The following is a 14,939-nucleotide window of genomic DNA, read 5'->3' on the forward strand; positions in this document are numbered from 1 at the left end:
ATTTCTGAGTTAAGTGAAACCTGTTAACAAGTGAGAGTACAAGCTCTAGCTCTGTCCCTGAACCCATTGGGATTAAGAGCTAGCATCAGTTAACCACTTATCAAGAACTCTAGTTGACTCTTTTAGCCTGGCTGCTTAGCAAGGACTAAGTCAAATGCACGACTGCCAGATGAGCATAGTTTGACTGGGATATTTATCTTTCTGCAGTTTATACTACATACTGGGTGCTGTTCTAAGGGTTAAATGGAGATCTCTAGTAGAGAGAGAGAGAGTCCATAGAACAGTTCAGAAACATCCATCATGCTGCAGGGAAAGACTTGTTTAGCACTGATTCTGCTGCTGAATGGTTTGGCCATTTAGCCTTCACTGGGCTATTATATTAATAAGTCATGACAGAATGTATGTTAATAAGGTATTGGCTGATGCATTGGACCAACTTCCTTCCACCATCCAAGAAAGCCAATTAAAATTAACTCAGAGGACTGTAAACTTGGGGCAGAGTAATTTTAAAACTGCCTCTCTTTTCTTCAGCCCTCATCCTTTAACCCCTACCACACTTCCCAACACCACCCCCATGCTTTTTTGTCCACATTTTGTGTAATTTATTATCAGTTTTATATAATTTAAATTAAAATAACAGCTTAGAACCACCTTATCTACTGTCAATTAGTTACATTTCAAAGAGACAGGTTTCAGAGTAGCAGCCATGTTAGTCTGTATCCGCAAAAAAGAACAGGAGTACTTGTGGCACCTTAGAGACTAACAAATTTATTTAAGCATAAGCTTTCGTGGGCTACAGCTCACTTCATCAGATGCATAGAATGGAACGTATAGTGAGGAGATATATATATATATATATACACACACACATACAGAGAATGTGAAAAGATGAGAGTTGTCCTACCAATTGTAAGAGGCTAATTAATTAAGAGAAAAAACTTCTTTAGTGATAATCAAGATAGCCCATTACAGACAGTTTGACAAGAGGTATGAGAATACTTAGCATGGGGAAATGATTCAATGTGTGTAGCTTCCATCTTTCCTTAGTATTATTTCAGGAAATTAATTCTAATACCTTCTTATTCTCTGAAATAAACCTATCACCTACATTTGTACTCGCCAGATGTTTGAAGGGTGAGCAGGATGTGCACTCTAGTTTCTCATCACAGGAGGGAGAGAGGGTGGAAGAGGGGTAGAAACTGAGCGAAAGAGCATGGTGGGGAGGGAAGAGAGAAAACATACAGTAAAAATAAATATAAGGTGAAAGGCCAAATAAGAGAAGAAAGAATACTCCTAGGGGAATTCTGTGCCACTGCGCAATGCAGAATTTGCACAGAATCAATGTTCTTCTTTGAGTAATGGTCCCTATATGTATACCAAACGCAGGTGTGCATGCGTGCCATACGTTGGAGCTGGAAGTCTGTCAACAGCTGCGTCTGTTGCCACACACGGTCACTTTACATCGCCACGTGCGTCATGAGAGGTTGTAAGAGGCTGTGTGGAGCGATGCACCCTCAGTTCCCTCTGACCGAATGGTCAGAGTCAGAATCCTCTCTTCACTCTTGTACGCTTTACGAGAATGACAATCTGTTGTAGGTAGATAGTTCTATTTCCTTTCTCTTCGTAAATCTGTAAATATGTTAGTTTGGTTAGTTAGTGTATATAGTAGCCCCTTACGGGGTTTCTCCTGACCCCTTTGAGGAATTATGCCCTGCATTCCAGGGTTCAAGAACTGGGCCTCATGCCCTCGTTCATTCTCCGTGAGTAATGAACACATGTGCTGCCTCTACTGCCTGGGTGAGACACCTACTGGGTCGCCTACCGCAATATCTGCTAGTCCTTCCCGTGCAGGACCTGTGACGCTCAACATCAGTGCCTCTGTAAGTTCCTCATGGTGGAAGTGCTCTGGCCTCATGCAAAGTCCGATACTGGATGGTCGGTGCTGGCTGTGCACCACCCACCACTGGCTGTGAGCGCCCCACCCTTGAATTCACTCTCAGATCCATTAGAACCACCAAGATGTGAGAAGATGCACAGGAACAGTCGCATGTGTTCTCACGATCACTGCAGTAAGTCCCCATCGCAGACTGCTGCACCACGTTGCGTTTCCTCCCCAAGCCGGGTTCGATCAGGTGAGACATCACATGATGACCCCGCTGGGCCACCCCTAAGGCAGGGGGAAAGGTAAAGCAGAAGCAAGACGTGCCAGAACCGCCAATTCCCAAGAGGACCGAGGCTCCCAACAGCTCGCCGGAGTGCACTACTCAGCCATGTTAGAACTGTGCGGGTTCCGTTCTGTGTACCCTTCGTTGGAGTGGCAGACAGTGGGAAGTACCCTGGACACTGGGCCAGATGAATCCAGTGGTCCCCACATCCCACCTAGACCTGCTGTACCCGCCTTCACCGCTTCTTTTGATCCCCCTGGTCACCTTCACCAGCAGATGAGCAGCTCCTCCTCAGCTGTGACCCACCACTGCCGGTCGCGGTACTGCCTGCATCGATGGCTCTGCCGCTGCTGGAGGCTTCTTTGGACTTGGAGGGCTTCTTGGCAGAAGTGCCATCCTTCTCCCTCGTCTCCTGGTATAGTGCAGACTCCTGGGCTCACCTGCCTTTTCTGGCACCCTGCACTCTGGGCCTGCAGTACAATCAACACCTGGTCTTCTGGCACCATTGGCCCGCATGGGACCTTTATCGCCACCCATACCTACTGTTGGTTGCCTCGTACCAGCCCACTTCAGCCCCTCTGCTGGCTCTGCTTGTCTTGGACCTGGAGGAGGACCTGGCGCTTAAGCCAACACTGCCGACCCCAACGGCAGAATTCTCCTCTCTGGACAAGACCCTGATCCCATCTACCCTATCCTCTCCTGACTGTCACCACCACTACCAGGAGCTGCTACAGATGATGGCCCTTGACTTGGGCAACCCCTGGAAGAGGTCAAAGACCAGCTGGACCAGTTGGACATTTTCCAGCCCTAGGGCCTGACATATGTAGCTGTGCCCATTCACGACACCATTCTATAACCCGCGGAAGTGGTGTGGCACATGCTGGTGTCCTGTGCCCCCACGCTCAATGGAGTGGAACGCAGGTACTTCATGCCAGCTAAGGGAGGTGACTTTGTTTTCCTATCCACTTCTGGCCTTACTGGTCATGCATGCAGCCATGGAATGGGGGTGCCAGCATTCTGCCTCTTCCACCCCCCCAGATGAGACGATGAAATGCCTGGACCTCATGGGCTGTAAACTCCACTCCTCCACAGCCCTTCAATTCCACATTTCTAACTGTCAAGCTCTGCTAGTGCAGCACACTTTCAACAATTTTAAAGTACCAAGCTAGTGGAGTTCTTGGAGGACACCCCACAGGATAAGTGCCAGCGGTTGCAGGCCCTGCTGTCTGAGGGCTGCTGAATGGCCAAAGTCAGCCTCCTGGCCACAGCAGATAGGGGGGACACATTTTCCTGCTCCCTGCCCACAAGGGTGGTGATGAAATGTGACGCATGGCTCCAGTCATCCAGCTTTCCCAGGGATGTCCAATCCATTGTCCAAGACCTCCCTTTCAACGAGTACAAGCTGTTCCGTGCAAAGATGGACGAGGCCTTGCATTCCTTGAAGGACTTACGGGTGACCCTTTGATCCCTCAGGATCTACACCTCTGCCCCTGCAGCCAATAATCTGAGCCACAGTTTTGGCAGCGCCCACACCTGCCGTACCAAGCTATCTTCACTAGGTATCAGGAGCAGGCCTGCTGGTGCCCCTGTTCCGAGTGCCCACAGCGATCAGCCACTGGTACCTCTGCTGCCACACCTCACCACCATCAAACTGCCCAGTTTTGATGCAATGGGCGAGAGCTGTGAATCCCCCATGTCACTACCTGTGGCACCTTTTGGAGACTGTCTTGCCCTATTCACCTACCATTGAGGCAAGATCACCATGAATTAATGGTATTGGAGATCATGTGACACAGCTACTTAATAGAATTTCTCACCTTCCCATCTCACCGGGCCCCCCCTTGCTCTCTCTGGGAAGTGCCACCCACAACACCCTACTTCAACATGAGGTGGACACCTCCTCAGGAAGGGTGCTATAGAACCGTGACCGCCTGCCCCCTTTCTTGGCAGGGACTTCTACTCCCTGTACTTTCTCATCCCAGAGAAGGGTGGGGCCTCCATTCTACCCTCAATCTCTGCTTACTTCACACTTTCATCAGAATGACCAAGTTCTGCATGGTGACTTTGCTTCCATCATTCTCTCCCTTCCCCAGGGAGTGTGGTTCGCAGCCCTTGACATGAAAGACGCATATTTCCATATCGACATCCACCCAGCCCACCACAAATTCCTCCACTTCTGTGTGGGTGACAACCACTATCAATTCAGGGTCCTTCCATTTGGTATCACCACGGTTCTCAAGATCTTCATCAAGGTCTTTGCTGTCATAGCGGCCCACCTCCATTGAGGGGGGCACTTTGTATTCCCCTTCCTGGACAACTGGCTGTTGATGGCTCCATCCCTTACTGAGGCAGTGACAGCAGTTGCAGCCCTCCACTTGCTTCTCACCTTGCTGGGTGTCTGTGTCAACGTGGTGAAATCCGTGCTCCTCCCGACACAGATGGTTCACTTCATTGAAGTGCACCTAGACTCGATCGCAGCACACAACTTCCTCTTGACAGTCTGCTTTGCCACCCTCCCGGCCCTCGTGAAGACCCCGTGCTGCAACCCGCAAACGATGATCCGTCATTGTCTCTGCCTCCTCAGCCACAATGAGGAGGAAAGATGGATTGATGTGCATGCGCGCTTCTGTGGAAGTCCACCTCCCCTGCGTAGTGCAGCCTGCCAAGTGTGTGCCCCACCTTGCCAGATGTCACATGCCTGATTCCATATGTACTGCTACAACTGTGGCATCTCTTGGTCTGCAGGCCCCATCTTGACCACCTGGACTCAGCCTTGACCATTCCCAGCTGGATCTGCACATCACTCAAGTGGTGGAATTTTCCTACCAAGGTGCTCCGAGGCATCCGTTCACCACTCCCAGCCCTATAGCCATCCTCACCAAGAATGCCTCCGTGGCAGGGTGGGGCGCACACTTGGCAGGTTGCACTACGCAGGGGAGGTGGATTTCCACAGAAGCACGCATGCACATCAACGCACTGGAGCTGCATGCAGACAGCCAGGGCTGCCACATGTTCCTGCCTCTTCTCCACGACCAACATGTTCAGATCCTCTCAGACACGACCACCACTGTGGCGCACATAAACAGACATGACAGCATCAGATCCCGGTGACTTTGTATGGAGGCCATCTGCCTCTGGAACTAGTATCTCCACCACAACATCATGCCCCACGTGATGTACCTCATGGGGGCACAGAACTCGCTGGTGGACGCACTGATCAAAACTTGGTACCTCCACCATGAGTGGGAGCTCTATGATCCCACACTCTGCACCAGCTGCCGAGCCTAGGACACCCCCCTCTGGGATCTCTTTGCTACCCATGCAAGCTGCAAGTTCCCCCTCTTCTGCTCCAAGGGTCAGGATTCCTTCTTTGGTGGCACGCCAGCCTTCAGTACACTTTTCCCCCAGTCCCTTTCTTCCCCCAGGTCCTCCACAAGATCCACCAAGAGCGGGCCAGAGTCATCCTGATAGCACCGTGCTGGCCCCGACAGTTCTGGTTTCTCAAGCTATTCAGACTGTTGGTCTACCCACCAATCAGTCCCCCCAGCAGGCTGGACCTTCTCACGCAGGACCATGGCAGGCTCTGCAACCCCAACCCAGGTCTACTCCAGTTGATGGCCTGGTTTTTAGAAAATGCCTGTTAATCACCCGTCCACTGTATTCTTACACACAGTAGAAGGGTGTCATGGTACAATTCCCCACTCTGAACCTTAGCGTCCAAAGAGATGGGGTACCAGCATGAATTCCTCTAAGCTTGATTACCAGCTTAGAACTTGTTGCGCTGCCACCAACCAGGAATTCCAGTGCCTGGTACACTCTGGTCCCCCCAAAACCTTGCCCGGGGACCTCCCAAGACCCAGACCCTCTGATCTTAACACAAGGAAAGTAAACCCTTTCCCTTCACCGTTGCCTCTCCCAGGCTTCCCTCTCCGGGTTACCCTGGAAGATCACTGTGTGATTCAAACTCCTTGAATCTTAAACAGAGAGGAAAATGCACCTTCCCTCTCCTTCCTCTCCCCCTCCCAGACTCTCCCTGAGAGAGACAGTAATCCTAACACAGAGAGAAATTAGCCTTTCTCTCCCCCCTCCCTCCTTCTCCCCACCAATTCCCTGGTGAATCCAGACCAGTCCCCTGGGGTCTCCACCAGAATAAAAAACAATCAGGTTCTTAAACAAGAAAAGCTTTAATTAAAGAGAGAAAAACAGTAAAAATTAATTTCTTTGTAAATTTAAGATGGATTAAGTACAGGGTTTTTCAGCTATAGATACTGGAAATACCCTCAAGCCTAAGTATACAAGTACAAATTAAAATCTTTCAGCAAAAATACAAATTTGAACTCCTTCCAGCCAAATGCACAATTAAAACTCCTTCCAGCCAAATGCACATTTGCAAATAAAGAAACAAACATAGCCTAACTTGCCTGATCTACCTAGTACTTACTATTTTAAACTTATAAGAGCCTGTATCGGAGAGATTGGAGAGAAACCTGGTTGCACGTCTGGTCACCTCAGAACCCAGAGAGAACAACAACCAAAAACTAACAGCACGCACAGAAACTTCCCTCCCTCAAGATTTGAAAGTATCCTGTCCCCTGATTGGTTCTCTGGTCAGGTGACAGCCAGGCTTACTGAACTTGTTAACCCTTTACCGTCAAAAGAGATATAAAGTACTTCTGTTCTGTTAACTCCTACTATCTGTTTATGACAGAGGGAGTCTACGAGGCATGCACCACCACGAAATGGAAGCACTTCACCTCCTGGGTGCACTGCTGACACCTCCCCTTTCATGCTGTCTCTGTGCCGATCATTCTGGTCTGCCTCCTGGAGCTCTAGAGCTTGGGCCTCATGCTCAGCTCGATCTACCTCCACCTCATGGCACTCAGTGCCTTCCTTCCTCCATGTGGATCCTACCACTGCCGCTTTCTGAGGGGCCTGACAAACTGCTTCCCTCCAGTCCTCACTCCCCACCCCCTGTGTGTTGTCTGCCCTCACCCAGTGTCCCTTTGAAGCCCTGGCCACATGCTCACTGGTTCACCTATCCATGAAGATCCTCTTCCTGGTGGTCATTGCCTCTGCCCAGCGGGTCAGCAAACTGGCAGCCATGATGGCTGAGCCTCTGTATACAGTTTTCCATAAGGTCAAAGTCTCCCTGCGCCTTCACCCTCAGTTCCTCCCAAAGATCGTCTCAGAGTTTCATCTCAACCAGTCCATCCATCTCCCAGTCTTCCATCCTGAACCCCACGCCACTCCTGTGGATAGGACATTGCACTCCCTGAACATCCACGGGGCACTGGCCTTCTACTGGCCTTTCACACCTCCCCATGCCTGGTTGTATCCATCGTGGAATGTTTGAGCAGGCAGGGCTCTCCTCACAGCATATATCCAGTTGGGGGTCTCAGTGTATTACAGAATGCTATGCTTGCTCCATTGTGACACCGCCCAGCAGAATCTCAGTGCACTTCACGCGGGCACACACGACCACCTTCACCTCCCTGGCAGATGTTCCCTGGCACGAGATCTGCTGTCCAGCAATATGGCGCTCTGTCCACACCTTCACAGTGCACTACACCATGAACCAGTGGGCCATACTGTTCTGCAGCAGGCCTTACCCATCACATCCTTGCACCCACCTCCAAGCTGATAGTTGCTCCGTACTCACCTGTGTTTGGAATACATATAGGGACCATCACTCAAAGAAGAGGAGAGTATTTACCTATGTTCGGAGTTTCTTCGAGATGTGTGGTCCCTATTTGTATTCCAATACCCGACCACCTTTCCCTCTGCTGCAGAAAGAGGGAGACTGAGGGCGCATCACCCCGCATAGCCTCTTATAATCTACATGGAGCATGTAGTGACATAAGGCAGCTGTGCAGGTCAACGGACACTGCTGCTGAAAGGCTTCAGGCTCTGGTCTGGCACATGGCACGCATGCGCACTTATGTTTGAAATACGCATAGAGACCACCCATTTCAATGAACCTCCAATTACAGGTAAGAAGAATCCTTTTCCATGCAGAATTTTCTTTTCCCTGCAGAATTGGTGCTGCAGAGCTGTTGGATGCCTCTAGAGGCCACTGGACCCAGCAGAGCCCAGCTCCCCAGTTCGCAAATAGAAAACACTGCTGTGGGGAGGGGGATGGAGCTGGAGGGTTCCCAATAGCTGCAGTTCCTAGTTTGCCCTGAAGGAAGGAGGAAGCATGCAAGAAATGCCACACAAACCTGGGACCCAGCATGTTTCTCCCTCTGGATTTCTGGGCTCTGGTGGGGGCAGGGAGATGCAGGTGTCTGCATGTGGGGGGCACAGTTAGGCTATAGAGGGGAGGGGATGCAAGTGTCTGGGCTGGTGGGGCCCCTCGGCTGGACTCTGGGGTGTGGAAGGGGGTACGGGTGTCTGGGCCGGGGGCCCCTGCAACTGGGCTCAGGGGCAGGGGCGGGGAGAAAAGGTGTGGGTGTTGCTGACAGGTATTTGAAATACACTACTAAAATAACTGAAATTGGCATGATTGTATAGTGTTATTTTGAGAAAACATGCAGAATTTTGCAGAATTTTAAAATTTTTGGCACAGAATTCGCCAGGAGTAAAAGAAGAGGGTTTCAAAAGAGAAAAATAAATGAACAGTTATAGAAGAATCAGTCCAAATGGGAAAAATTAAAAAACAAACAAAAAAATAAAACCCCAAAGAAAAGATGTGTCAAGGATCCTAAACCCCACTAAAATCAGTAGAGACTCCCATTGGCTTCAGTGAGTCTCTGGATCAGGTGCCATGAAAAAAATTGGATAATAAAGTGGTTACCCTCAATCTTTACAGTTTTGCCTTAGGTAACTTGGTAATGTTACCTGAGTATTAGCAATATTCCCTGCTAAAGGACAGGAAATGCAGAAATGCTAAGATAATTCTGTTAATTTATCTAAGATAGTCAAACATTTAGGTGTAACACTCTGAGTATCTTTCCAGGACCTGAAGGAGAGCTGTGTGCAGCTCTAAAGCTTCTCGCTTTCTCTCCAACAGAAATTAGTCCAATAAAAGATATTATTTCACCCACCTCTCTCTGAAAACATTTTCTGGCAACTACTGTGTGAAGGGAAAGAAAGAAGCGGGGGGGGAGGGAAGCACTGGTATTTGTTTTATATTATAGAAAGTCTGTTTTACCTAGTATCTTTAAGCTTAAATTATGCTTTAGCTCCTTCTGAAGTGTGTGTGGGGGGGAAGGCAGCTAGGATGATGGGGGCGGGGATGGAATTCTGAATAATTTCCCAGATATCACTGGGGCAAATGGCCTCATCTGGATGCTATATAAGTTGTCTTGTTTCTTTCTGAAAAGTTAACATAAGATACCACATCATAGCAGAAATAAATGACATTGACCTCTTGGGGAGGGGAGGGGCATTCTCTCCTTAACCCAACCCTGGAGAAAACACCATTTAAAAGGAAATGGAGCTGTGTGTGCATCGAAGAGGGGAGAAACAGACCACTTTGATGGAGAGATTAAATATACCGAGATCCGTGCTATGGGAGCATGCTTCTATTGAGAGCATTGCCTTTGGGGTGAACTGCAGCTGTTGTACTTGGTCTCTCCCTGCTGTTAGGGCTTCCAGGCAATGGTGTAAAATGGAGGAGACAGATAAAGAGAGTAAACAGTAATGTCACCTGATAAAGTGCAGTTTCCTTGGGTACAGTTTGTTCTTATCGTTCCTTATGCAAAATAGGTAAGGAACAGCTGGTTAAACAAATCCTACCCAAAGGTAATTCTCTCATTTACAACACACTGCAGTTAACCATTTGTTATTCCACCCACACACAGATGCAAGTTGTTCTTTCTGCTTTTTGACCTCTCTCTTTAATCACAATTATAAGTAATAAGTATAAAACTCACTTTGATGTAAATCAAACTTATTCCCCCCACTCATAGGTGCTGGAACTAGAGATGCTGGGCGGTGGGGGGGGGAGGCCACCAGCACCCCTGACTTGAAGTGTTTTCCATTATATCCAGGGTTTGCAGTTTGGTTCAATGGCTCTTAGCCCCCCTACTATAAAAATTGTTCCAATATCCCTGTCCCCACTGAGTTAAACCTCTCATCTGAGACTAAATTAGTACAATATTGTATTTCATGTTCATGTGCACTGAGACAGGAAATGGCTGTTTTGTTTATGTGTAAAAACAAAAAAAATACATGATGCATATTCTAACTTTATAATTTAACATCTTCTGACAAGAAGATGGGGCTGTCTACTGAAAGTTGTACAGGAATTTAAGCAAATATTCATTGTAGACTTTTAATTCTTATGAATTGTTGTAGCCCTACCTATTACTATGGAAGAAGGAAGTTACATTTCTACATTTACTCCTCTAAATTAACTTTTGTTTACCAAGAGAGAGAGGATCGTAGAACCTTGAGGATCCCTGCTGATTCTCGCACATTATAACATTTCATCACCACATTGGGCCAACTCCTTTCAAACAGGGCTGGGTGTGACTTCTTTGAGCCTGGCTATGTTGTTTCTGAGGCAGATAGAAGCAGTCATCGGAGAATGATGCAAGATAGTGCTATCCTATGGCAAAGTTGAACACTTTTGCCTAGGGATCAAAGAGACAATCCTACAAAAGTGCCTCTTGTGAGGAGTCAAATGTCTTCAGTTCTCATTGAAGTCAGTAGAAATTGGGGCCATTCAGCACTTTGCAGGAGCCATTCAGAACCTTGTAGGAATGGGCACCAAGCTCATTATTTTGCAGGACTGGCCCATGGCTTATTATTTTGGAATAAATAATACCACTCTGATTGAGAGAGGCTATTTGACATAAGTGACAGTTATGTATTTGGATCAGAGAAGCCTTTTGCAGAGCATTCTGGTCTTCTAGATTGGTATACTATAAGGCCTGGTTGAAAACCCACTGAAGTCAATGGAAAGATTCCTATTGAATTCAGTGGGCTTTTGAATCTGGCCTTTAGCAATCATTTGATCTCTGAAATATGCTTATTTCTAGCTGTTCCAAATCTTTGGGGTAAATCCCAAGCCCAAATGGACGTTTTGCCTGAGCCAGCAAGAGGTTTTTTTGCCCAACTTTTAAGTGAGAATTACAACATTGTAGTATTTAGCTTTAAAAATTATTTCAGAGACTTTTATTTAGTTGTAACTTTCCAAAGTGACAGGAATCTATGATTCTCCCCATATAACTCAGGTCATTTCAGCCACGACCACATCGTTTGCTGTCTCCTGATGGGCAAGCTTTCCTCAATTTGTGGTTCATTCCTCACCCTTCTGAGGTGCTGGTTATGTTTAAAATGCTTCCAGAAAAGGTTGGTATTTACAAACTTAAAGCGAGATTTTGTTTTCTTAATCAAAGCATGTAGCTGTATCTGTAGGACAGACCACATTCTTCATACAGGTTGAAATGTTGCTTTTTCGTTAGAGATGACTAGCTTTGGGAAATAAACAAACTTGCAGTGTGTTGATTAGAATGCCTGCTGCAATTAATATGTGCCATCAGAGTGGTGTGTCAGGTCACAGGCATTCAGAAAAAAGGTTGCATCCTCTGTGTTTGAGACACAGGAGCAAAAGATAAAAGGATAGCAGGGTAATGCAGGTTAGTTTGGATTTTATTAAAACCAGCCATGTTGGATCCCCTCTGCCTACAGACAAGCCTGGATGCCCCTAATCCTTCCCCTGCTGTCCGTCCATCTGTCTCTCCCCACCCAAATGTATAGGGAAGTAGCAGGGATGTTGGCTCTATTAACTATGTTAAGAGCAAAGTGGTGGTTTAAAATGTGAGGAGGGAAAATAGAGAGACACCGTAACATACCAATTGTTTGCTGACAAATTGCCTGTTTGGTCTTGATCTATTTAGCTTTTTCATGGGTGGAAAAAAGTTGTTTTTATTTAGACAGTACAAAAAGACACTCATTCAAGACTCTAGGAGACCTAACACTCAGTAGTACAACATAACATTTTAGATTGTAAGATCTTCATGGAAGAGGCAGTCTTCTGTTCTATGTATGTCCAACACTCGTCCAGTGGGTCCCAATCCTGACTGTTGCCTCTAGGTACTACTGGGATACAAATAATCAGCAATCTTCATTCATGAATGTTTGCTTTTGCTATGTATTTTCTTCACATTTTCTGTCTATCATTTGAAGGGTTTTCTCCCAATGTTTATTTTATCTGCAGGCTGCTTACAGAGCACTCAGGAAGAGCCTGCAGATCGTGGCAGCACTTCATGACATCGTTTCATACCTTTTCAGCTTTGCTCAATTAGGAAATTCCCCAAACTGTTTTGATTCCCTAAATCCAGAGCCTCTGACCGCAGACTGGGGAGGGAACGAAAGGATCGGTAAGTAACAAATACATCACCATCAGTGGTCAGAGCAGGCTCAGAAAAACCTTTCAAACAAAAAAGAGGACAGTTACTGACTGAAATGGTGCTTTTTACCTTAAATATATAGTATATGATGATGTATTAGTACCAGAAAATACCTTTATGCCCACCCCCATATTGTCACGTCTCAAGCTTAAATCAATTAAATTGCCCTAATATCAAATGCTTTCAGTACGTTCCACTATGTATGTTTTGTGATCTCACAGCCTTTTACAAACATGAATTAATGTGACCTCACCACACCCCTGTGAAGTAGGTAAGTAGCATCATTCCCATTTTACAGATGAGAAAACTGAGGAATCAAGGGAGTTAAGTATCTTGCCCAAGACACAAAACAACTCTGTGGCAGAGCCAGAAATGGAAGACACATCTTCTGTCTCCCAGTTCTGTGCTTTGATCACTAGACCTTCTACCACCACCACCACCACCTCCTCCTCCTACCACACAGGTCTTATAAATCTAATTTCAGAATAAGTAATAATTAGTTGTTTAAATCTTTTGGAGCTGGTCAAATTTTCCCACATCTTTCTACCATGTGGCTCCTACAATGTGAAATGATGCTTCTGCAGATGGAGCAGAACTCGTTTGGCCTCAGAGCCATTGAACAGCAGATGCCCTTTAATTAAGACAAACACAACTGATAATTTCAGATGTGTGTAATGTCTGGTTTTTGCACCAGCCTTTCACTCCCAGTCAAGAGCAAATATTAGCACAATAATGTTCCAAAAGCCAGAGGTTACAGGATAGTGCACTGGTTAAATTGGGAGGGGTTGGCTGCTGTACAATAAACTGGGGTTAAACAAGATAAACAAGAAAGTTGTCCAGGCTGTGCTGCACAGTTGATTGCCTTCCAAATACTCTTATAACACAATGAAATTCTGTACTAAATAGAGTAAGATTAAATAGAGTATTAAAGTAAATAAAGTAAGATTAAAAGCCTTATTTATGTGGAAAAATCTCATAAATGCAACATGCATGTCTATCCCGACACAAGGACAAGGCCATTTACAGCTGGTACCTCTAAATTTTAGAATAAAAAAGCCTGTTTGGTTGATTTTTTTTTTTTGTGATGTCACATGGTATTATGGAGTGGCGTGGAAATCACAGTACTTTCTCCTGTGATGAAGATAGGAGAACCCTCAGAGAGCCAATCCCAGACATCTTTACATTCCAATCTACAGGCTTTACCTGAGATCCTTCTTTGTTGTCCAAGAAAACCACCTCCTTACGTTTACTCTTCCTTGGTATGTCTCCTAACAGTTTAAGAACCAGCCTTGCAATCCTCCTATATTTCTTTTAAAATGAGATTTTACTCTGAAAAGTCTCTCTGTAAAAATGTGTCCTAGTAACTTTCAGATCAAATGTGCTTGGTTTACAAGCGAGAAGATGGCTTTCCTAGCTGCCAGTGCTATAAGCTCAGACTGGAGTTTGAAAGGCAAACTGTATTCATTCTGGATCACTCCATACCAACAATAAGAGATTCTCCTCTTGCACTGATGTGAGAGCGGTTTGTGTCTCACATGCATGAAATTTCTCCTGGCTTCTGCTGGTGTAAATCAGAGGGGATTCAAGCCCAGAAATTCTGCTACTGAAGCTTAGTTAACACTTCTGATGGTGATGCATGTGCCAGACTAGGATCCAGCTCTTTTTCCCGATAGTTCTGTGGGCTCTGCAGTGTTAATACAAGTAAAAAGTAGCAGAATATCAGTCTGGCATTCGAGTCAGAAGACATCACTTCAAATGCATGCTGGAAGCAGCTCTGTTGAGTGAGTACCATAGTGACTTCTTTGGCTTTACTTGGGGTTGTTTGTTTTTTTTTGGCCTAAAATCTCCTCTTATTCCTACACTGAGAGACTTGACCTCTCACCAGCTCTGACACTTGCCTCTAACTGAGAAGCAGTGCCATAGTGCTTTAATTCACACTCTCGTGCTTGAGCATCACCAGTTATCTGTGGGGAAGATGGGCTGTGTGGACTGTTCAACAACTATTGAAAACGTTTCAGACACTTGTGTCCCCCCTGGAGTGGACAAAACCTGTAGGAACACATTGGTTGGTGTAAAAGTAATGCTAAAAGACCTTCCTTTTTATCACAGCTTAAATTCTTCAGCCCTTCTGTGAGAGACTTGGTTTTTATGATGGAGTGCCTCACTACAAGAGATGGACATTTTAAGGTCCTGTGTCCATCTTTAGAACAAAAACATTCACCGTGTTAGCCTAAAGCAATATGCTCTAATTTTTAGCACGTAAAGGCCCCCCCCACAGTCATGCTATCAAGAGTTGACCTGGATATTGTTTGCATGATTTTGTTCTGAATAATCTGTATGATTTATTCTATTTGTAAATAGGATCATTCAGATTTATCTGAGCACAAACATAAATAAGCAGAAAATCCTGAGGGGG

General features: G+C 46.2%; 1 protein-coding gene and 1 long non-coding RNA gene across 2 annotated transcripts in view; one reads left to right on the forward strand and one right to left on the reverse strand.

Annotated features, from left to right (window-relative positions):
• Nucleotides 1–14,939, forward strand: part of LOC116815877 (coiled-coil domain-containing protein 162-like) — a 98,454-nt gene that overhangs the window by 39,170 nt on the left and 44,345 nt on the right. Inside the window, exons 16-17 of the mRNA XM_032764606.2 lie at nt 11,345–11,462; nt 12,331–12,493. Coding sequence (XP_032620497.2) covers nt 11,345–11,462; nt 12,331–12,493 — 281 coding nt within the window. The remainder of the gene's footprint in view (nt 1–11,344; nt 11,463–12,330; nt 12,494–14,939) is intronic.
• Nucleotides 12,480–14,939, reverse strand: part of LOC142046571 (uncharacterized) — a 42,789-nt gene continuing 40,329 nt past the window's right edge. The window contains exon 4 of the long non-coding RNA XR_012655523.1: nt 12,480–12,543. This is a non-coding gene — a long non-coding RNA (uncharacterized LOC142046571). The remainder of the gene's footprint in view (nt 12,544–14,939) is intronic.

This window comes from Chelonoidis abingdonii, chromosome 3, assembly GCF_003597395.2.
Source record: "Chelonoidis abingdonii isolate Lonesome George chromosome 3, CheloAbing_2.0, whole genome shotgun sequence".
Taxonomy (NCBI): Eukaryota; Metazoa; Chordata; order Testudines; family Testudinidae; genus Chelonoidis; species Chelonoidis abingdonii.